This window comes from Lycium barbarum, chromosome 2 (assembly GCF_019175385.1).
Source record: "Lycium barbarum isolate Lr01 chromosome 2, ASM1917538v2, whole genome shotgun sequence".
Classification (NCBI taxonomy): Eukaryota; Viridiplantae; Streptophyta; class Magnoliopsida; order Solanales; family Solanaceae; genus Lycium; species Lycium barbarum.
Genome location: NC_083338.1, coordinates 56,723,908 through 56,746,153, shown reverse-complemented (window position 1 = coordinate 56,746,153; position 22,246 = coordinate 56,723,908). Strand labels below are relative to the sequence as shown.

Below are 22,246 nucleotides of genomic sequence, written 5' to 3'. Positions count from 1 at the left end.
TTGAAAATTGTCCCTTGTAATAGCCACTCTAACCCCTTGTAAACTTAGTGATAATGGACTGAGTTCCCATCTCCTAAGCTCACACAAATAGGACTATATTGTCCCATTGGCCACCCCATTCTAGAGATCAATCACAATCCAAGAAATTGTTGAGTTGACCCATTGTCAACCAGAATATTCAGCTGCCTCTTCTGACAGTATCCAATCACTCTCAGTCATGAAGAGCATGAAAGGAAATTTTACAAGCTTCAGGCAGAACATCCTGAAACATTATTTCAATCTCTCAGTGATCTCAAGGTCCTCCTCCTCAACCTCCACCAATAACAACTGATCCTTATTCTTACAAACATGACCTGGTTGGAATTTTTCACCACATATATAACAGAGTCCCTTAGCCCCTTTGTCACTCAATTAAGCCGGAGTTAACCTCCTCCTCTTGTTTCTGTCATCTGGTGGGTAAGCGAACATTTGGATGGGTATTAAGCTTGGTATTTGTATAAGTGTTTTGAAAATCTGAGGTTCTATAGGGAGCAGACAAGTATTATGAAAAACTCCTCATTGCTTTGGACTGCTTAGCATAGAGGGAGTCCTACATCCTTGCTATATGATAAGCATTAGGTAGAGAGCAAGGATGATGTATCCTCACTGCATCACCCAGCTCTGGCTTAATCCTATTCAAAAATATATTACTAGAGTTACTTGTATCCAAATTGAGCCTAGTCATAGATCTATCAAATAGTTCCTGAAATTTAGCCATTCCTCGTGTCCGTTTAATTTTTAACAACTCGGACATTGGATCATCTCAACACCAAACCTATCAGCAAGGGCCATCAAATACTCATCCCATGATGGAAATGAGAGGTGATCTCTACTTCTAAAATAAGCTTGGTGTCATTAGAGGGATATGTCATCAAAATGAATTGATGCTATTGTTATTTTCTGATGAGGTTGGATCTCATCCAAGGAAAAGAATTGTTCAAATCTATACCACTAATCCTAGAATCCCTTCCTATTGAATCTGGGAAATTTCATTCACCTTGGATAGTCTAGTTAAGGCTTGGTTAGTCTAGTTAAGGCTTGGTTATTAGCTAGCGGAGGGTAATGGTAATAGGTCTGATTTGGGTAGTAAGGATTGGAATGAATGGGTTGTTTGCTGGTACTAGATAGGCAGACTGGAAGGAATGGGGGTATAGGAAGTTTGAAATGGAACAGTTGTGTAGGGACTGTGAAATGGTGTTGTATAAGAAGGTATTTGGTGTGAAAAATAAGGTGTATGCATAGGTACAGAAATAGGACTATAATGGGAATGAGACTGTGCAATTGCAGTGACAGTCATATTTGGAATATGGGTTGTAGTCACATTGGGAAATTGGGGGAATATCGTGTTGGGATTGAAGGGAGATGGTGAGGGTGAATGTAGATTGGAGTTGGGACTAAAATTTGAGCTGGAATTTTGGGGGTCTTACATATTCCGATTTGCAATAATTAAACTTCTTGGCACTGAATATAGTAGAGTAGCCCTGGCCATACCTGATAAGTTTCCCGGTACATTTGTAGGAGAATAAAGTTCAGCAGTAGTTATGATGGTTGCTTATCCTTCTCTTTGTTGTTCTTCTAGCTCACAGCCTCCTTCAGCTCACAAATTGAAGCTTTGTGCACCAACTCTAGCTGATCTTGCCTCTGTGCCATACGATATAATCGGTTTAACACTTCCTTGATCTTGCCCGCCATAGACGAAGCCCACAGAGTAGGAAATTGCTTTGATACCACTGATACACAATTTATTCGAACTAGAAAGAAAAGGAAATAAACATGCACAAACTAAAGTTGAAAGATAGATTTCATCAAAGCGTAATTCTCCTTCTGCTACAGATCAACATATAAGGAGGAAAAAAAGTTGATGATGTGGCTTAACCACTTCTGGGACTAAAATGCAATACAATAAGTAAAACTAAAGACTTCAGGGACTTAATAGCAAAAAAGGAATTAACTTGTAACAGCCTCCTAACTAACTCAAGTCATTGTTGTATTGCTTAAGCAAATGCACTTCTCGGCTAATTCGTATCAGGGAGATTGTAATTGTCTAACATGGATTCGGTAATCAATCCATTGCCTTAAGGTTTTGAATTGATTCAGATTATTTGCTGATTGCACTTGCTTTTTATGTTGAGCGATTGTCCATAACAGCTTTGGAGCAATAAATGCTCCCTGTGTTTCAATAAACGTGATTAAATGGAACCAAACAAAAGTACCTAAAGTAGCATGGAGATAAAACAAAAGAAGAGGACATGGACACACCCAACCAGCATGCAGAAAAACATATTTGCTTTTGGACTGCAGTAACTTTGTTTTACTGTTAGTAATTAGTTAGTTAGAAATATATTTTTAGGCTAGCTTGGTTAGTTAAAGATATCCTCTGCAGAGATATTTTAGGCTAGTTTATGATTATCTTTTTATTGTTTTTTTCCTATAAATGCAGAGCTAAACATGGCTAAATAATATAATTCCCTCTGATTGTATTGCAGTATATTTTTTTCTCAGTATTTTTTCTCTGCTATTTCCTACATTTCTTTATTAAAAAACAACAATTAGTATCTAGGGTCATTTTTTGGAGGGACCTGTGAGTGAGATGGATTCTGAAAATAGTTTTCCTCAAATAGCTCCTCCTGTCTTTGATGGTGAAAATTATCATCTATGGGCAGTAAGAATGGAGACTTATCTTGAGGCTTTAGATACGTGGGAGGCCATGGAAGAGGAATGTGATGTTCTTTCATTGCCAAATAATCCCACCCTGGCCCAGATCAAAAGCCAAAAAGAAAAGAAAATAAGAAAATCAATGGCGAAAGTAACTTTGTTTGCTGGTGTGTCTGCAACAATTTTCAGAAGAGTTATGGCTCTCAAAACAGCAAAAGAAATTTGGGATTTTCTGAAGGAAGAATACACAGGAGAGGCATGAAGGTATTGAATTTAATAAGGGAATTCGAATTGCAAAAGATGAAGGAATTTGAGACAATCAAAGAGTACTCAGACCGGCTTCTTGGCATTGTTAACAAGGTAAGGTTGTTTGGCACTAAGTTTAAAGATTCAAGAATCGTTGAAAAAATTCTTGTTACGGTGCCTGAAAGATACGAAGTATCCATAACTACCTTGGAAAACACAAAAGATCTGTCCAAGATTACTTTGGCAGAATTGCTAAATACATTGCGGGCACAAGAGCAAAGGAGGCTTATGAGGTAAGATGGTATGGCTGAAGGAGCCTTGATAGCCAACCACAAGACTCAAAGCAAGGGTGATAATTCAAAGAAAAATTACCCACCTTGCCAGCATTGTGGCAAAAAAGGTCATCCTCCATTTAAATGCTGGAAGAGGCCAGATGCACAGTGCAAGATCTTCAACAAACTTGGTCATGAAGCAGTGATTTGCAAAAACAAATCTCCAAAAAATGAAGCAGATGCACAAGTCGCTAATGAAGAAGAAGAAGACCACTTGTTTGTGGCAACATATTTTTCAACCAAGAAATCTGATTTTTGCATGATTGACAGTGATTGTACAAACCACATGACTTATGATTAAATAGTTTATGTCAATGGAAAACAAGAAAGTCAGAATCGAGAATGGTGACTATATTCCTGGAAAAGGAAAAGGGACTATTGCAATCAAAACAGGTTCAGGTACAAAAATAATTTCAGATGTTCTTTACGTGCCTGATATTGATCAAAATTTGTTAAGTGTTGGCCAGCTAGTGAAAAAAGGATTTAAATTGTTATTCGATGTAAGTACTGTCGAATCTTTGATGCCACTAAGCAAGATATTTTACGAGTTAAAATGAGGGGTAAAAACTTCTCATTTAATCCAACGGAAGATGAACACATGCCAGAAAACTGCAAAACCAAAGATGAATTGGCAAATTTGTTCACGAAGTCGATTCCAGCCAAGTCTAAAGTTTGTAGTTCCAAAACCAAGGAGGAGTGTTAGAATATTTACTTTTGGACTGCAGTAACTTTGTTTAGTGCTTTTGAATAAACTTTGTTTTACTGTTAGTAATTAGTTAGTTAGAAATATATTCTGCAGCAATATTCAAGGTTAGGTTGGTTAGTTAAAGATATACTCTGCAGAGATATTTTAGGCTAGTTTATGATTATTTTTTTATTGTGTTTTTCTTATAAATGCAGAGCTAAACATAGCTAAATAATATAATTCCCTTGACTGCATTGCAGTATAGTTTTCTCTCAATATTTTTTCTCTGTTATTTACTATGTTTCTTTGTTAAAAACCAACAATTTCACCAAAAGCTTCACGGCCAACCTTGAACATCCTGCCATTTGTTGCCTTTTCGCCAGCAAACCAAGAGGTCACCCTGGAAAGATCGAAACCACATTCATAGGCCGACAATTTTTCTGGATAGGTCAAACTATTGGAAGAAAACAGAAAAGGAAGACCGAGTGAGATCAAAGAAACTATCGGACTGATCACTAAATAGATACAAATAGCGGTAATTAATCCTAAATCATGAATGCTTGGGAAAGAGCCGGAGAGTTTGAGATTGTCCAGAAGAGCATGGTGTCTACAATTGTTGGAGTACTTCAGAGCAGCCAGATCCAGTTGTCGCTGAATTATCACTGTGCTCATCTGGAGAGACTTCAAAAATTTGAAACTGTTCGGAAGAGCTTGGTGCTGCCAATTGATCAAATACCATGCAGAAGGTAGCCTCATTTATCACTTCATCAACTCGCCGATCAGCTGGAGGAAGCTGTATAATTTGGTGTTGTCCCCAAGATCATGATTCTTCCCTTTGTTGGAAGCTTTGAGCTGCAGAAGAGCAAGGTGTTTCCAATTGTTGATAAGGAATTATTTGGAAAGTTTCAAACTCACTGGGAGAGCATGAATCATTCATCACTTGAAGAAAATCAAGACGTCTTCTCTTAACAGAAGCATCCTCCATTTTCAGGCCTTGATCATCATTAGATTCTCTAAACAGGTCAGCATCCCGAGATTCCACATCACGCTGGACTGCAATGGTTGATTGATCTATCTGTTGAAGTTTATTCTCATACACCAAAAGGAGTCCCATTTTGTTGCAATGTCCTGGTATATAGATGCCTCAAAGAAGTAATAGTCATTTGGCTTCTTGTCTTTCTCACTATCAGATGTATGCCATGGTGCTACAAAAGGTATGTAGCTAAAGCAAATGGCGTATTTACTACCATGAGAGCAAAATGTTTGGCGAGCAAAAATCAAACACTTTTTCTGGAATACATCGTGTTCTTGCCTGTTATATCTTTGCACCAACTTAGCAGTAACTTTAGTGCGTCCAAACCTGCGACTTCCTCGTCGTGATTTAGCATTCGAAGGTTTTTGGTTCTGAACAATACCCAACGGCACACGGAAGCATATAACAAACCCTTTGAATTTGCTTTCGTACCAACATGGATCAAGTTGAATGGAGAATCTTTTAGTTTGTTCTTTTCGGTAATAAGTGAACCCGTTCCATGTTATATCTCCAGGGAAGAAAATGCTAAATGGCAGCCTTTTCTCACACTACAAGAAAGAAACATGTATCAGCTCCAATATCCCTTAAACATAATAAGATAACATAGGAAATTATTTTATTCGAACTCTTTGAAAGATCTCTACAATTCTCCTATTATTTTATTCGAACTCTTTGAAAGATCTCTACAATTCTCCTCTACTTCTCTACTACACGAAAATAACTAGCAACAAACCTATTTATAATAGTGCATACCCTAGTTTAGTTGGGACCTATAAAAACAATTCGGATACCAAATCTTAAACAAACTTGTTGTCCTACAACTTTGAATTCTTCAATACATAAGCAGAAAAATCACGAGAGAGAGAGAGAGAGTTATACCTGTGATGCCACACTAATTGAGCGGAGGACAAAGTACAAGATATCAGTCAGTTCACCTCTGTTCTCAATATGGCGTGTGAATGACACTGAATGCAACTCTGAATATTTGGTAAGGAAATCAGGGATACTTTTCAAAACTAAAGGATCACATGCATATAACTCCTTTATGCATGGTGGAAATTGGGGTAATGCAAGCTTCTCACAAAATGTTATATCTAGGTAATGAAAAAGTTGATTGGTGCTTTCACTGACACTAGTCAAATCCAAGTGAGCCAAAGAAGATAAGCCTCCAAGATCCTGAAAATGTTCTCCACTACATAGCCTGGAGTATTTATTAAGCTTTAACACTCTCAACGACGATACACCTGATGCAGGGGGTAACAGAAAAGTTGCACCTTGTCTGTATCCAGACCAATGAGAGAACGATAAAAAGTTTAGTTCACCAAGGTCTGCAACTGAAAGGGGTAACTGGGAAATTGCAGTACCAGATACTACTAGTCTCTTCAACAGTTTCAAGTCACCGATCTTTTCTGGCAAATCCACTAATCTTTTGCAGTTGTAGATCATAAGAACTCTTAGATTCTTCAGACAACAAAAGCTGTTCGGAATGCTTACCAGATCTTTACAATGACTTAATCTTAGTTCTTTGAGGGAACGAAGATTTCCGATTGACCCCGGAAGCTCTACTATTGGAACATATTCTATAATAAATCCCTGTAAACTGTACATCATGTCGGGTGGAGGCAATGTTGTTATTTTTGGAAGAAAAGAAAGTTTGAGAGTCTCAAGGGATTCCATCTGCTCAAAACTTGGAAGCTTCTCGAGGGTTTGACACTTAGTTAGCTCTAATGTCAATAAACGGTGCATCCCTTTGGTTTCTGGCAGTTCCTTCAATTTTGGAAGACAAGAGAGTTTGAGACTCTTAAGGGATCCCATCTTAATACAACTTGGAATCTTCTCAAGGTTCGGACAATCTATTAGCTCCATTGAAGTGAGCTTCATGAGAACTCCAAAGGATGGGATGACTTCTCTCAACCTCTTACATCCCTCAAGCTTTACTCTCTCTAAATTTGGCATCATTTCAAAGCTCGGAACTTCTTCCAAGTGCTCACAGTAGCTGAGGTACAAATTTTTTAGTTTGTCCAAACCCTATTTAGAATGGAAAAAAAAATTAAGTACGTGATAACATCAGCCAAATTTAAATGAAGATGACAGACACCTCGGGTAAAAAGGCAGCCCGGTGCACAAAACATCCGACGTTAGCAAGGTCCGGTGAAGGGCCGCACCCCAAGGGGTGTGATTTAGACAGTCTATCCTAATGCAAGCATTAGTGACTGCTTCCACGACTCAAACCCGTGACCTATAGGTCACACAGAGACATATGACAGACACCTCATAAAGAACAATTTACCTTTGAAATTGACCAGAGCTTCCGAAGTGTAGTACTTTCAAGTATATCAAGACGAAGAAGCTTTGAAGGTTCAAAACTCTGTGGCAATGAATTTAGAGGGCAACCTTCCCAATCAAGCCACCTTATGCTGCTAGGAAGATGAGTGATGGGGTCAGCAGAGCAGAAATTTGTTGCTCTAACTACAAGCACCCTTAATCTTTTCATTCTCCCAAATGCTTCACTTATGTTGTAATATGATATATCCGATTTTGGAATGTAATTCCTTGGGATCCATAGGCCCTCCACAGCTTCTGCATCCTAAAAAGTAAACAAAAGAAAACCTTTAAAGAACACTAGTTTGTAAAATCATTTCCACAACCAAAAGTTAGATTAATACTTGAAAAGTTCATGTCAACATGAGTTTGCAAAAGAAACATCTAACAACAAAAGAATATGATTTCTAGTAGAAAGAATACTCAGATGTATGAGTTTGTGTCTGTGTATCAAAATGATTTAATTAAACATCATAAGGGAATCAAATCTGAAATACAAAACTATTGTACCCATTATGCACTTGTGAATAACAAAATTGATCTCATTCAGTGAACTAACCAAAAAAAATGATATGAAGTAATAAAAAGTGATATGATTGACGCAACTGAGAAAACAAAAATACAACACTATTATGTGGCAAAATAATTTAAGAAGAGAAACTCGAGAAATAACGCCAAAGTGCATGATGGCTTCAATACAGTTCATATGTATGAGATAGTGATATATCTTACCAGATTTCCAGTAAACAAATCCTCGATGTCCTCAGGAAGCCACATTCTGCTCATTCTTGTGTCACCTTGTCTCACGATGTGCCAGGCCATTTCTTGTATCAAATTATGCATTTCGATTGTATCATATGGTGAGATAAATAAGAGAGACTTTTCAATTAAGACTCTTATTGTAAATCCGATATCACAACTCTCAAGCATTTCCTCTACATAACTCCTCAATTTTCCTCTATAAAAGCATCCAATATCTAGAAATAGGCTCTGACCAGAAGAACTCAGCCCTTCAAAACTTATCTTAAGCTTAGCAAGAACATGATCCGGGATATCCTTAAGTCTGTCCACTGTGCATCTCCAATCATTCTTGTCTAGTCCGTAGAGAGACGAACCTAGAACTTTCAGAGTTAAAGGGAGCAAACCGGAATTCTGTACAACTTGATTTAAAAGCTCCTCAAAATCTTTCTCAGGAACTCTTTGCTTAAAGGCATGTAGGCAGAATAGCTCAATAGCCTCATTAGGAGTCATCAAGTTGACTGAATACACTTCATCCACCCCGTGATTATGTAACAGCTGTTTATCTGTTGTTGTAATCAAAATTCTACTGCCAGTACCAAACCAGACATGCCCTCCGACTAACATTTCTAATTGGTCTTTTTGATTTACATCATCAAGAATGATCAAAACCTTCATTGAGCGTATCCTTTCCTTTATGATTTTCATGCCTTCATATACACTTGCTATATTTAACCTTACCTTGAGGATTTTTGAGATGAGAACACCTTGCAGATATTGCAGTCCACGCGTCCTTTGCACTTCTGCAACATTATCAAGAAAATAAACACCTACAAATTGTCCAGAATATTTGCCAAACACAGCATTTGCAATTGTTGTCTTGCCAATGCCGCCCATACCCCAAATTCCAATAAAACGAACATCAGGTTTTTCCATCCTTAGCAATGAACTTACTTCACGCACTTGAGATTCCATTCCCACTAAATCATTTTCAATGGCTGGAGTAACTTGACATAATTTACTCAGTATGTCTTCAACAACATGCTGAATGCAATTAGATTCATACCTGTACATGCAATGGCAAAAACAACATGAGACTTCACAAACAGAGTGCATAGTTGATATGTGTTAGTATTTCTAGTCCTTCCAAGACCATTTCATGGCCTCCAAAAGGTTAATATTTCTAATCCTTTTGGAGACCATGAGAAATCAGAAAATAATGTGGAACTAATGTGTTCAATCACTTCTCATCTCTCTGTTCACATATTCTCTTTGGTTCCTCTCCCTGTTAATAGTTGAATCCTGATTTTTCTCATGCAACCACTTTTTCATCATTTAGAGATTTATCTGTTGATAAACGACCACACTGTTCAGAAATTAGACTTCACATCTAAATTAACCCCAAAACCTATCTCATGACGTGAGAATTGACCAGCATCATATGAGGAGACAAGAACTCATATCCAAAACTAATGTCGGACTCCAACACCCCTCACACGTCCAGAATTAGACATTTGGACAACATAATAGGGGATGAATTTGACTCTAATCAATACCATGTTAAGAAAATGAATCTTAGGCCAAATTCAACTGCAAAACTAGGTCATGAAGTAAGGATTGTCCAAAACCATATAAGGAGACAACATCTCATACCCTCAGTATTGGGTTAAAGAGCATTTTAATATTGAAAAAATATTATTATTAAAGTGCCTTATTATGTTTTATTACTGCTACAAGTTGATGGTATAAAATGGCAGAAGTGGCTTTCATTTCTTACGGTTTTGTTTGGCTGAATGTGGCCTCAAGTTGTCTTTAAATTCTTGTAACCTCCAACCCTTTTACTCACCCACATTCATCATCTTTAGTCTTGTAACTTATGTAACCTCTAAGCCATAATTATATTCTCCCATTATACTCACTTTAATACCCCGCTAATCCATTCTTTCATCCAATTCAATTCACAAGGATGAATTCTTCAACTATAAATAGTTTGTCATCCTTACCTTATTGAAGTAGAAAACATACATTGGAGAGTTCTTGAAAAAAGTGAGTAAAATAAAAGAGAGTTTGTTTAGTTGAAGGAAGGTGATCTTATGATGGAGCTTTGGACTCTTCAACTAGTCCGGAGTTGTTTGAGTCACGCGACGTTGATGGGCTGTATCTTGGAGGGGACAAGTCAAGGGTGTTACTGCTGGACCGGTGAAGATTATGCCGCAGTGGGCTTGAATTTCCTTAAAGAGAGCGAGATATCCGCACCTCAGCCTGAAGAATATTTTATTCATTTTGTTCTTCATTTTTATTGTATTTTTCAACAGTAATTTATTGTAATATGTGGTAATTTCACCAACACTCGGCATATGGTGGTACTCTTAACACACAAAGCAGCATTTTTTTTCAACAATCTACCCTCTCTTTCTCTATTTTAAATTGCATAAGGATAGTATAACTACCGTAGTTTCTCTAAATTCATATGATTTTTGTAATAGTAGTGCTGTTCAGCAAAATCCTGAGGTCACTGTTTAATCGATGATGACTAAGCTTTTAAATTTCTTTCCCAGTAACTAGTTAATATGGCTGACTGAGAACACATGTCCAGTATACTGGCTAAACTCAAGGAATATTTGTCGTGTAGTTTATGCAGAATGCGTTCCAAACTTGCCCGGACCACCTCGAAATCTAGCCAAATTTTGCCGATAAGTCCCAAATAGCTATCCCAGGCTACCAAAAGTTTTGGAACATGATTTAGACTTCGAAAACAAAAAATGGTCGGGCTATCACAATATTTTTCTTGAGTGAGAATTTTGTTTTCGTCACATATATTCTACGCCTGACAACTATGATCCCCCTTACTTCACTACCCTAACTATTTGAATTAATTATAATGTGCTAAAAGGACTCGGAATCTTTAAAAAAAAAAAAAAAAACCGAAAGGGAGTCAATTGTACCCGTCGTAGACATTTGGTAAATCATATCCTGCTATTTTGCCTGCTTCACGAAATGCATCCCTCCAGCATTGCACCTTCTCCGCATCATCTTTCAAATTTTCCTCATGTTTGGCAAATGATTTAGCAAAACTTCCACTTTGCTTACTTACATCTGAAGGATCTACATCATAAAACATGGGCATCACTGTATTCCCACCTCTTTCTTGCATTCCATGATCTTTGCAAGTTCATCCAAGCACCATGTGGATGATGCATAATTCTTGGAAAACACAACAATGGTAAATCTTGATTGTTCAATAGCTTTCACAAGTTCAGGTGAAATGGACTTTCCTCTCTCCAACCTCACATCATCTTTGAATGTATGAATCCCTTTTTGTTTTAGAGCATAGTAAAGATGACCCACAAATGTTTTACGCGTATCTTCACCTCTAAAACTCAAGAAAACATCATTCTTCCAATTTTGAGAAGTAGAAGCCATTGTAGATAATTATGAAAATTGTGTTCTCGAGTTGCAGTTGAAGACACTCTCTTTATTACTGTTCTTAAGTCTTTGGTTGACTAGTCACACGGTTTAACAAAGACCTACTGGCCACCAAATAATTCTATATTGAAGAAAGTCAAGTCTGCTCCTTTCTTTATGTAGGCCTATATTTTTAGTCGTTTTGTCACTTCTTGGTAAATTCCACCAAGGTACCTTGAAACAACATTGTTCCTTGGGAAGGCGTACAACATAAAATTCCAATAAAGTAATTTTTTAAAATTTATGATCTAAAACAAATAATACATATTATCATCTCATTAAGCATATAATAAAAAGTTGAGTTACAATATTTTTAAATATAAAAAAAGAGTCATTCTTCCTGAGGAATGACTACTTACTACCAACGTGACTTTTACTCTTTTAGATTTCTTGTATTTAGAAGAAAATAACGACATTCAAAGGACGTGCATTCATTAGAATGCCTTCGTTGCCTCGCAAATGATGTCAAATAATGGTCAGCAAAATAGCTAGACCCGATTATAGTGGCCATTAGGCAAAGTTCCTAAATTTACTGGAAGCAATTTTATAAATAATACTCCATCCATCCCAAAATACTTGTCGTCGTTGTCTCAAAATACTTGTCGTTTTATTTAAACAAGACAAAATTAAATAGCTTTTTTCTCATTTCACCCTAGCACTAATTAGCAACAGTTAAAAAGTTCTCATCATTGATGGAGTAATATTTATTGAGAGATTACATCATGAAATATGTTGAGAGGGTAAAATAATCAAAATGCTACACTCATAAATGCTTTCCTAAGGGCGTGTAAATGGAACAAATGCGACAAGTATTTTGGGACGGCAAGTATTCAACTTGTTTCCCCTTCGCGCTCTAAAAAAATAAATCCTCGCCAGTCGTTCATTTCCTATCGTTCATTTCCTATCCATCCAAAACACGCTCAACCATCCTTATCATTTCTCCTCTGCACATGCTCCCAAAAAACGTACTTAGTATACTTTTCATACCAGAGAGTCAATTCCTGGATCGCTGATGAAGCCAAATGTAGAAAACAAACATTTCATCTGTAAAATAAAAGCTTGAAACTTGACCAAGTGGCTGAGACAATTTTCCAGCAGTCTGACCCCTCTGGGTTAATGTACGGCAAAAGAAAGAAGCATACACACATCACATATTGTTCCAGACTGGCAAAGTTCCAACTAAACAGACTATAACTCCATATCAATAACAGTAACTAGGTTATGAAAAGGCACAGCAAACAAGATAAGCAACGAACCCAAAAGAGAAATCAAGCACATTAAGTATCTCAACAAATAAATGCCTCAGTACCGAGATATTCTAATGGCAAAACCACCTATCTACAATTTCCACAAACCCAGAGAAAAGGAGATAAAAGCCACAGGATATACTCCCTAACAGTAAATACTGCAACGCTCACGGACCTGACCTACGCAGTTCTTCTGCTCCATGTGCAAAGTGGCACTTTTCTCCAAAAGTGCACGAACTTTTGGCAAAGTTCTCACAAATTTTGGTTTTATAGTTACTTGTTGCAGAGGAGTTGGGGCTCTTCATCAGGGGTGCAGCAGATGTTGTAACACTCTGAATAAGCTCACGGACCATTTGACTGGCGTGTTCAATCTGATCAATTGTACCTTCAAGTTCTATGTTCCTCAAGTTAGGATCCGACTCATGATCCCTAACGGAAAATTTGGCTCCAGTGACACGACAGATTTGCTTCGAGTTGACGCCACCTTTTCCAATAATACGTCCAGCAAGAGAGGCATCTACACTAATCTTAGCAGTCGCAGAGGACCCAAAGCTGGCAGCTGCACCAAGGCCTGCAGGATTTGTCTCTGGTCGACTGCCATACCTTCCATGCATTTGGAACATACCATGGGACTCCTCATGAAATGGAGCTGCTGGCCTGCCAAGTTCCCAATCCCCATGTGCATAATGACATTTGTCACCAAATTTGCAACCTTCAGCAGAGTTGTATTTGGTGCATAGACGAGTCTTAACAGCTGGAGGAGATGATCCATCATGGAAAGACGGTGGAGCTATTGAATTTCTAGAAGCTGCAGGAAACGCTGGGTTGCTGCCAAGCATTTGAGTCACGGCTTTAAGGCCTCCAGGCACATAATGCAAGAAGTGGCATCCTTCGCCAAATGGGCATCCCGTAGTACTGCAGAAGAATTAATTAACACATTAAACAAAGTTGCATCATGAACCATTAGGATCAAGCTTATCAGCAAGAAGATCAATAACAGCAAAAGCCTAAATCATAACAGTAGTTCAGAGTTTTTTCGCATATCATAAATATGGCTCTGTTTCTTAATTCTTGATTAAGGCATCAAACATAAACATTCCACGAAACCCCTTTGTTGTCATGGCCATCCAAAACGACCAAAATTCATGCTCTGAAACATTAAGAACCAGAAAGAACAACACATGCAGGATCAGTCAAACCTCAATAGGTCACCTACTTTAAGGATAACTGCACATCACTACTCAAATTACGAGTCTTGGAACTCATACGCAAGTAATATTTGAAATTCGACAACGCACGCTTATCAACAGGAAAACAGAGTAGATAGGAATGAACAGAATAATTTCATCATGCATATTGTTTTACTAGACAAGCACCAAATATGCGCACATGCTTCTTGAAATCCACCCATTGTGTATTCACTGCTGCACAAGCTTTTGACAAGAAATACAAAATAATATAATTAAGTGAACAAATATGTTCTATCAATTTGCCTAGCAATATCTCCCGAAAAAGAAAAAAAAAATTACTTCTCAAGATACTGTTGATTATCAAACATAATTTCACTTCCTCATGACACCATTTAAGGATCAGCCGTATTTTAGCAATTTGGCCTATTTAAAATATTCTACAATAAAGAATGAAAAAAGGACAATTCTCAGATCTATATACTCGAAAAGCTCAACTAGATCTAATATAAACCACCACAACCCAAACAAAATTTAAAAAAAAAAAAAAAAAAAAAAAAAAAAAGAGGGTAAAAAGAGTTGTGTGTTTCCTTTTGGGAACTTTACTCAAATGGATAGGGATTTCTCTCTTTTCACATAACCGAATTTACAGTTGAACGACCATCAACATCCACAGGCAGCAAGAAATCAGAACAGTAACCTCTAGGTATAAATGAAGTGGCTCTAGGTTAGTCCCCTGCAGAAGAAAAGAAAACACTTTGCAAACAACAGGCATTGAAGTTTTCTCATTGACATTTCATCTCCTTGAAAAGTCCTCTGCTCATATCACCTCAAACAAAAAAAGAGACTCAAGAGCCAAAATCCAAACTTTATTCATTGAGACAAATCTCTACCCATGAACCAAAAGCAACAGCAATTCATTGACACCTTTATAGCAAAATGTCAATCATCACGTCTATGGTCATTTTCGCCAATCACATAAACGTCAGATTTTCAGATGGTACCTATGAATGTATCCCCATTCCAAGTCTCTATGAAGGCATCCTCATCCGAAGTCTCTATTAATGCATCCTCATTCCAAACCTCTAGTAAATGTATTACTACATGAAAAAACTACACAGATTTCATCACCCATAATGATAGTCTGACTGTGGCAAGACAAGTGTAATATCCAGAGCATGAATGTAATAGAGCAGCAAACCAGATGCATACTATTTTTGTAACCATCAGAAGCTGGTTTACAAATATCCAAAAAAAAACTTAACAATCAATCTTGCACTTTTCTCCACAGATCCACATCTCAATATCCGATATCAACACAGATTATACTGATTATTCATCCAACTAAGCATGAAAAAATTAATTTAATTTGACAAAAGAAAAAATTATAAACATAATACTTGAAATAATATTACACTTATATAATATCGGCTAACCCTTAACCAACCCACCCATTTATCACCCAACACATATTTTAGCCACATGAAATATGGGCAAGTTGAAACCCAACCCATTTTTGTTCAACCCATTTTCAACCCGCCCAAATCTGACCAATCCCACCCATTTGCCACCACTACTTGTACACAATCAGCCGACTAGAAGAAACTAATGTCCTCTCTAGCTTTTGATAGATACCAACCATGCACACCTATACGGACAATTTCAATTTATTTATTTATTATATACGTACAATTTCAAGTTTGAATGTCCTACCCTTCAGAATTTACCCATGAGTATAACAATCATCTAACTAGAAGAATTTGGTAATATTCTCCTTTTCAAAAAATATGCATCAGGTGATTTTCTTATCAAATGACTTGAAGGGCTATTTTCTGCACATAGCATAATTCACCAAGACAGCCACAGAAGAAATATATCAAAACATGGTACCTGGTTCATGTCAAGCATGTACTCTTCAATAGGCCAAAAACAAGGCACCAGTAAATTCTTCTCACAAATTTGGTGCCTGTAGACAGAAAAAGCGAAAGCTTATTACTTCTGTCTCAATGTAGTCACCGATAAACTAGGGACATTTCTGCAGCTTTTTAGACCACTCTCTAAAATACAAGTAAATCCAACTATTACATCCATGTTCGTCTATCCCTTTTTTTTCTTTTGGGGGGGGGGGGGGGGGGGGGGGGGGGGTTGTTCCATGTTCATCTACGTATTAAGTAGCTCCATAGCAAATGCAGAATCTTAAATTGTTGATCAAAGTCTTGTTGACAAGTAACCAGCTAAACTTACCGGTATACTACTCAATCTTTCCAGCCTAAACATCTTGTCAGATTACTTGCATCTTCAAACAGTAACTTTAAGCTCATAAAACTGCTACAAACTTGCAATCATGGCACAACATAACCCAATTATGGATAACTTCATAATATTCCACCTAGTTTAGGGCTCTTCTCTATCTTTTGATAAAGAAGAGAGCACCAAAAATTTTATCAGAGATGTTATAACCTTTTTTGATATATAAGGTGAATTACCAGCATGATCATATCGATGGCACTCTTCAAAAAATTAAAATAGAACAATTTCAGCCCCCATCAAAAAGGCCATATGTGATCCAATGTGAACATAGCCTCCAACCAAAAATTCACCTTTGAGGCCTTGACCAATAAAATCCTTCATAACTATTTTAACCTCATACTCCTGTTACATGGGTTGACCATATAAATATGTCTGACCTCACAATCATCTTGCACAATTAACTTTGGTGCCTCTTAACAGAAACCACAGAGAGCACAAAAACCACAGAGCAACATCATAATCCTAATCTTCAAACTTCCAAATAAATTCTTCTATAACCTGACTCATCAAGGAGAACTGAACATATGATCCAACGTTTGTACTTGCAGTTTGGCTATCTTATATTGACGTAATTCTCGAACTAGGTGTAAATATGCATATAGTGAACCCATTAATTTTTTGTACCTCTCCATCTTAAAAATAACTGATGTATTAAGAATTAACGTCCTTGTGTCAGTTGACGGCTTGACGCGTAGGCCAAAAACTTAATGATGTCTAATACCACTAGCAGTGATATATCACGCCTAATATTATAGAGAAAAATAGGTACATCAAAAGAATCAACTTAATAAATGAATTCATTGCTTTCCAACCAACGGGAAGGGATCACATTACTTGGGATGGTACATGTTAATATCATAAAACCCCATGTCCCCATCCATTCATAAAACCCTTTGAACAAGTTGTTCTCTTAATTAGTTAGCCAGAAACATATCAAGAAACGAGATCACTTAACCAATTGAGACTTAGAACGCCAAGAGGAGAAGGTGTAGAATGAACACATTAATGCAAAGAAGCGGGAGGCAGCTAGTGAAGTCGCCCCAAAAGCATGATCACTTCTGAGACGTTTCAAGATTCTGTCACCTTGAACATGCTTGAGACGCTTTAAACCAGACATGAAAGCTACATCAGACATTTTGACATTCTGTAGGATGAACTAAGCACAGTATCTCTCCAACTTTGGCAACTCCGGGAGACTTCAAACACACTATTTCTCATTGATTTTAAAAGTGAAGCACGAAAAGCAAAAAGGGAGAAGTAAAGCACACACTTCTTTACCGTGAAGCACACATTTACAGAAAAGTAAAAGTACAATACATACATGATATAGTTCTAGAATAATTAAACTCAATTAAAATAACTAATTTCAACATTTTACATATAATGATACTGATATTAATCCAACTCCTCAATATATCCAAAGAATAGCATGTTTCTCGTAGAATCACTTTGCAATTCAATGTTTGAAGTCCAAAGGCTTCGCCAATGAAGCGACGGCCCCTCGCTTTAAGCAACAAAGAGATGGCTTTTTAATAACATGCTATTTCTAAACATAGCTTAAACATGTTAGCTCACAAGATTAGTGATTCTTGAGATGCGATAGAAGTGGCTCGTAACTAACTTATCACAATACACGAGTTTTGTGTCCAACTTGAGGGCATCTCTAAAGCAGTGAAGAACAAACCTAACTATTGTATTCTCACAATACATAATTAGCGCCGCACCTTTTTATCTTTATTGTGCTTCAACCAAGACGCACTGAAGGATTTAAGATACTAGACTGAGATCCGAAGACCCAAAGAGAGAGCATGTCATGAAACAGAATCACTTGAGACATGTCAAAAAAGAAGCTCGTGTTGAAATCACTGAAAATTCTAAACTTGATTAAACATGGGTCAAACATTTACTAAAATTGTAAGATAAGCACCAAATTGAAAACTGGAATCATCCTTTAGAAGATGACTGTGCTACACATGTTAAAAGGTATCGCTACAATAAAAAGCTCCTTACTTTATGACGGCGAATTTCTTGTGTAATCCCTTCTTTTTCCTATAAGTGAATTCCTGTATAATTCTTCACCATAAAAGGCACTTATTCCACTACATCAACTTAACTTCTTTATTTAACCTACATTAGCTTAGTCATCCTAAGTATAAATATCTCTCTCTAGTTAATGTTGACTTGCAAAACCAAAGAGTCCAATCTTACATAAATTAAACTTGAAAATCCATATTTTGGAACTTCAAGAACAATGTCTATGCACACGCAGAAAATAATGTGTTACAGCATAAAGATATCAAATTTAGACAATTATGCATACATCCTAAAAGACCTTTCTCACTGAACCCTGTCGCACAGATACTTTAAAAAGATTTTCTTGTCTTGACCATATCAAACTTTGTATCCCATACAACACTTACAGAAATGTATGCCTGATACATTGTTGACCAGATCTAAACACTTCCTCACTTATTTGACAATGGCAGACAAGTATTCTTTAAATATCCATAACATGTCTAATTGTCCAAGAATGAACATTTTTCCTGACAATGTTTCTTTGTGTTCCCTCGAGGATGCAATGAACAAAGTTATATTCGAAAAACCTTTGACTAACAATGTAAATGGAGGCAAAGATAAAAGGAAGAAGTGTTGGATGACAAATCACCGTCTTGAAACTGGAAGAACCCACAAGTATCACTTTGGTCAATAATATAACATCATATTCTTAAAATCAGTTCATATACACGTATAACTTTAATGAATAGAACAATTATCGTGATGGTGGCTCACCAAAGTTTCTCACCAATTCATCTATCTGCCACTTCGTCTAAATATTTTCACCAAAGTAAGTCACAAATTATATAGCAACATTTGCACGGCATTTACTTGCCAACATGACTGGGTGTAGCACAGTCATTATACTGGTTTATGTAAATGCAGTACAGGTAAAAGTTTTCCCCCACTAATCAATTTTTTCATTACATAACCTGACCAAGTTTTCAATTCAGCATTTCTCAAAATCATCCCATTTCCTTAACAACTATTATCCCTGTAACACAGCTTTGGATGACCAATCCATTAGTCCAAAAAGGATTTGAATTATTGGAATAACTACAACATAAATCTTGATTAGAATTTGAGAAGTTAGAAATAAACAATAAATTACACTTAAAGTACTTATTTTAGATGAGTTAAGATTAGAACCTGAAAAACTTTGTGCATGGCTTCGATTTGCTTCCTATACCAGTTGGAGTTGACTCCAGTTCTGCTGCATAACATTAATCAATTGTTTTACAGATAAATTTGTGATATTAACCTTCTATTTGAAAGACATCTAAAAGCCATTTATCACTCGTTTACATTATCAGGTATGTTCTACTTTTTGTGACCAATATAAAAACATTGAGTTAATAAACAAATTCGCGGGAAGTATAACCAGATTTTATCTTCTCCAGAAACAAGAACTTGCACTTTTTTATAGGTTTTAACTCTTCAAACTCGCGAGGAAAAAAAAAATGAACTCTTCAAACTCTAATTCATTTCAAGGTGAACACAGAACATATTTCAAGGCAATTTACTAACACAAACTTGGCCCAGTTCCATCTACCAGACCATGTTTTATAAATAACTTCAACAACGTTCCTGAAGAGACAGAAGCAAATACTAAAACCCATCTTCTGGTAGGTAAAAAAAACAAAAAGGGCAAGAAAGAATAAAGTTCTTCTCCTCTCTTGCTTGCAAGAAATCAAAATTTTGAGAGCTCAATCATGATAAAATATTTTACTACATTTGTTTCAAATTTGACTTTGCAAGGTTTTCTGTAACAATTTTTAGTATCATACTTTAAAAATTCAAACTTTACATTTTGGTGTGTGGCATATCTCTCTACCAACCTATATCCACCACAACTGATAACAAAATATATAAGCCGAAAAAAGCCCTATTAATACAAACCAATATGCGTTTCGGAAAAAGAAATAACCAACACATGACAGCAATGAAAAACCCACCAAATACCAATATCATAAGCGTTACTCCCTCCATCCCAATTCGAGTGTCTTGCTAAATATTGAAAGAGAAGCTCTTTTGGCACAGATCAAAAAGGAAAGTAAGACACTAAAATTGGGATCAAGGGAGAATAACCTTGCTGCACCGAACAAAATGACTAATAAACTATTAAATTCAAAAACGTCAAGAAAAAGTGATATATTATTGAATTCAAAAAAACCAGGAGAAGAAAAAGTAGCAAAACCCTAGATTTGACAGCACATACAGATAACAAATAAAGAAGCAACCAAACAAAGACTAGAAAAGGAGGATCAAATGCAGAAGGAAAAGTATAGCAAAAAAAAAAAAATTACCTTGCTTAGATTTCTTGAAACCACCAGCATTACCATTCATAGGACCATGTGGCCTTCCTCTTTTTCTACCACCACCCAACTCCATTGAAGCGGCAAAACAACTCCTATTGATTGGACTTAGGCTGTGTTTGGCAAAAAAACAAAAGGAAATGGAAACCCTAGAATCTCAGAGAAGAGGAAGGATTGTACGTGAGATAGGTGACTCTGTGTATCTGGGTGAGGATATATGGAAAAGAAGGGGGGTAATTAGTTGATTCTTTTTAACTTTCCAGACAGAGAGTAGAAAATCACGTGCACCGATTTGGGTAACAATTTGATTTTGAATCGAGGACAAAAGGGCTCAAAATAGTCCATTATCTTTGAAGTTGGGCTCAAAATGATCTCGCATGGAGCATTAATAGTCCACATTCTTTAACAAAATGGTACTTTTCTTTCTTTTTGTTTAAAACAAATGGGGTAAGGTGGGGTTGCATATCGGTCGATTTGGTTCGGGTTTCAAAGTTATCGGTTTAACTTATTGGTTATCGGTTTATAGACATGTTAAACTGTTAAAGAACCGTTAAGATATCGGTTAATCGGTTGTTGTTTGTTATCAGTTGGTTATCGATTTAACCGTTAAGATTTCACACAAAAAAAATTCAAGAACAAAGAACCATGCACGGTTTTGAATGAAAGAAAATACAAAAACACAGAAACAAGAGTGAGAATTGAAAGCAATATAGAAGATGTAAAAGAGACCCACTTCTTTTCTTTCCAAGGTAAAGCAAATGACCATGAAAACTTGGAAGTTTTAACATTAAAGGTAAATTTTGAAAATAAACTTTATATGTTAGTAGTACTTGTTTGCGGTTGTCAAAGAAGAGGCAAGAAAAGCACTCAAGCAGAACCAGAAAGTGATGAAATGCAAAACATAAAACTCTTTTGCTAATTTAGTACCCTTTTTTCTCACAAGCAATGTTTACTAGTCAAGTGAAATCGCCGCTTGAGACTTGAGAGGCTGTTTATGAAGTGGAAATCAAGTAACCCTAAAACTAGTCAAGTGACTTCGTATATAAAAAGGTAGAATTGCATCGGTTCACCCGTTAATAAAAATGTCCAAACCGTGACCCGACCCAATAAGTCAATAACCACAGGGCACCACCTGATACTCAAACCAGTAATCCATTAACCCCGAACCATTAACCCAATAATCCAATAATCAGTTCGGGTTATTGGTTTAACCGTTAATATGCACAATCCTAGGGTAAGGGAAGGGTAAATGTGAGAGGAGATTACAAGGTGGGAATTAAACTCTTACCAACAAGGTAAAAGTTCGGATAATCAACCAACAGAGCTACTAAAATTCCCCACACTTTAGTCTTTAATCTTAACATCGTTTATTTTTTAACAGCCATAATAGTGGATGATTATAATCCACAGTTGTTTTTCAAATTCATATGTATTCGTATTATTCGACTTTAAAAGCTTTAAAAAATAATTCTAACTAGAAATTCGAAACTAATTTCATATTTGTAGCTCATAAATGAAGATTTGGAACTCATCGAATCTAGAATCTCTAGGTCAGATGATCTGATACTAGTTAGAATCTCTATGCTGAGGGAATGAAGAACTATACAAGTTACCACA

General features: G+C 36.6%; 1 protein-coding gene and 1 pseudogene across 2 annotated transcripts; both read right to left on the bottom strand.

Annotated features, from left to right (window-relative positions):
- Positions 1-4,443: 4,443 nt before the first annotated feature.
- LOC132626526 (disease resistance protein Roq1-like) lies at positions 4,444-11,606 on the bottom strand (annotated as a pseudogene).
- Positions 11,607-12,540: 934 nt separating this feature from the next.
- Positions 12,541-20,896, bottom strand: LOC132626527 (zinc finger CCCH domain-containing protein 31-like). 2 transcript variants are annotated; one of them, XM_060341439.1, is made up of 3 exons: positions 20,621-20,896; positions 19,464-19,527; positions 12,541-13,677 (listed from the first exon to the last, which is right to left on the bottom strand). In XM_060341439.1, the coding sequence occupies exons 1-3, from the start codon at positions 20,703-20,705 to the stop codon at positions 12,930-12,932; spliced, it is 897 nt and encodes a 298-aa protein (XP_060197422.1). In that variant the 5' UTR covers positions 20,706-20,896; the 3' UTR covers positions 12,541-12,929. The 2 variants fall into 2 exon arrangements, with proteins under 2 accessions (XP_060197422.1, XP_060197423.1); XM_060341440.1 differs by having other exon boundaries at positions 19,464-19,524; positions 20,621-20,890.
- Positions 20,897-22,246: the final 1,350 nt, after the last annotated feature.

Bases quoted from the DNA above. Each gene is read 5' to 3' on its own strand.
- LOC132626527 (XM_060341439.1), bottom strand. From the start codon at position 20,705: ATGGAGTTGGGTGGTGGTAGAAAAAGAGGAAGGCCACATGGTCCTATG. The intron at 19,528-20,620 runs GTAATTTTTTTT...AATGTTATGCAG, and splicing joins TTTCAAGAAATCTAAGCAAG to CAGAACTGGAGTCAACTCCA. The intron at 13,678-19,463 runs GTTCTAATCTTA...ATTCTTCTGCAG, and splicing joins CCATGCACAAAGTTTTTCAG to TACTACGGGATGCCCATTTG.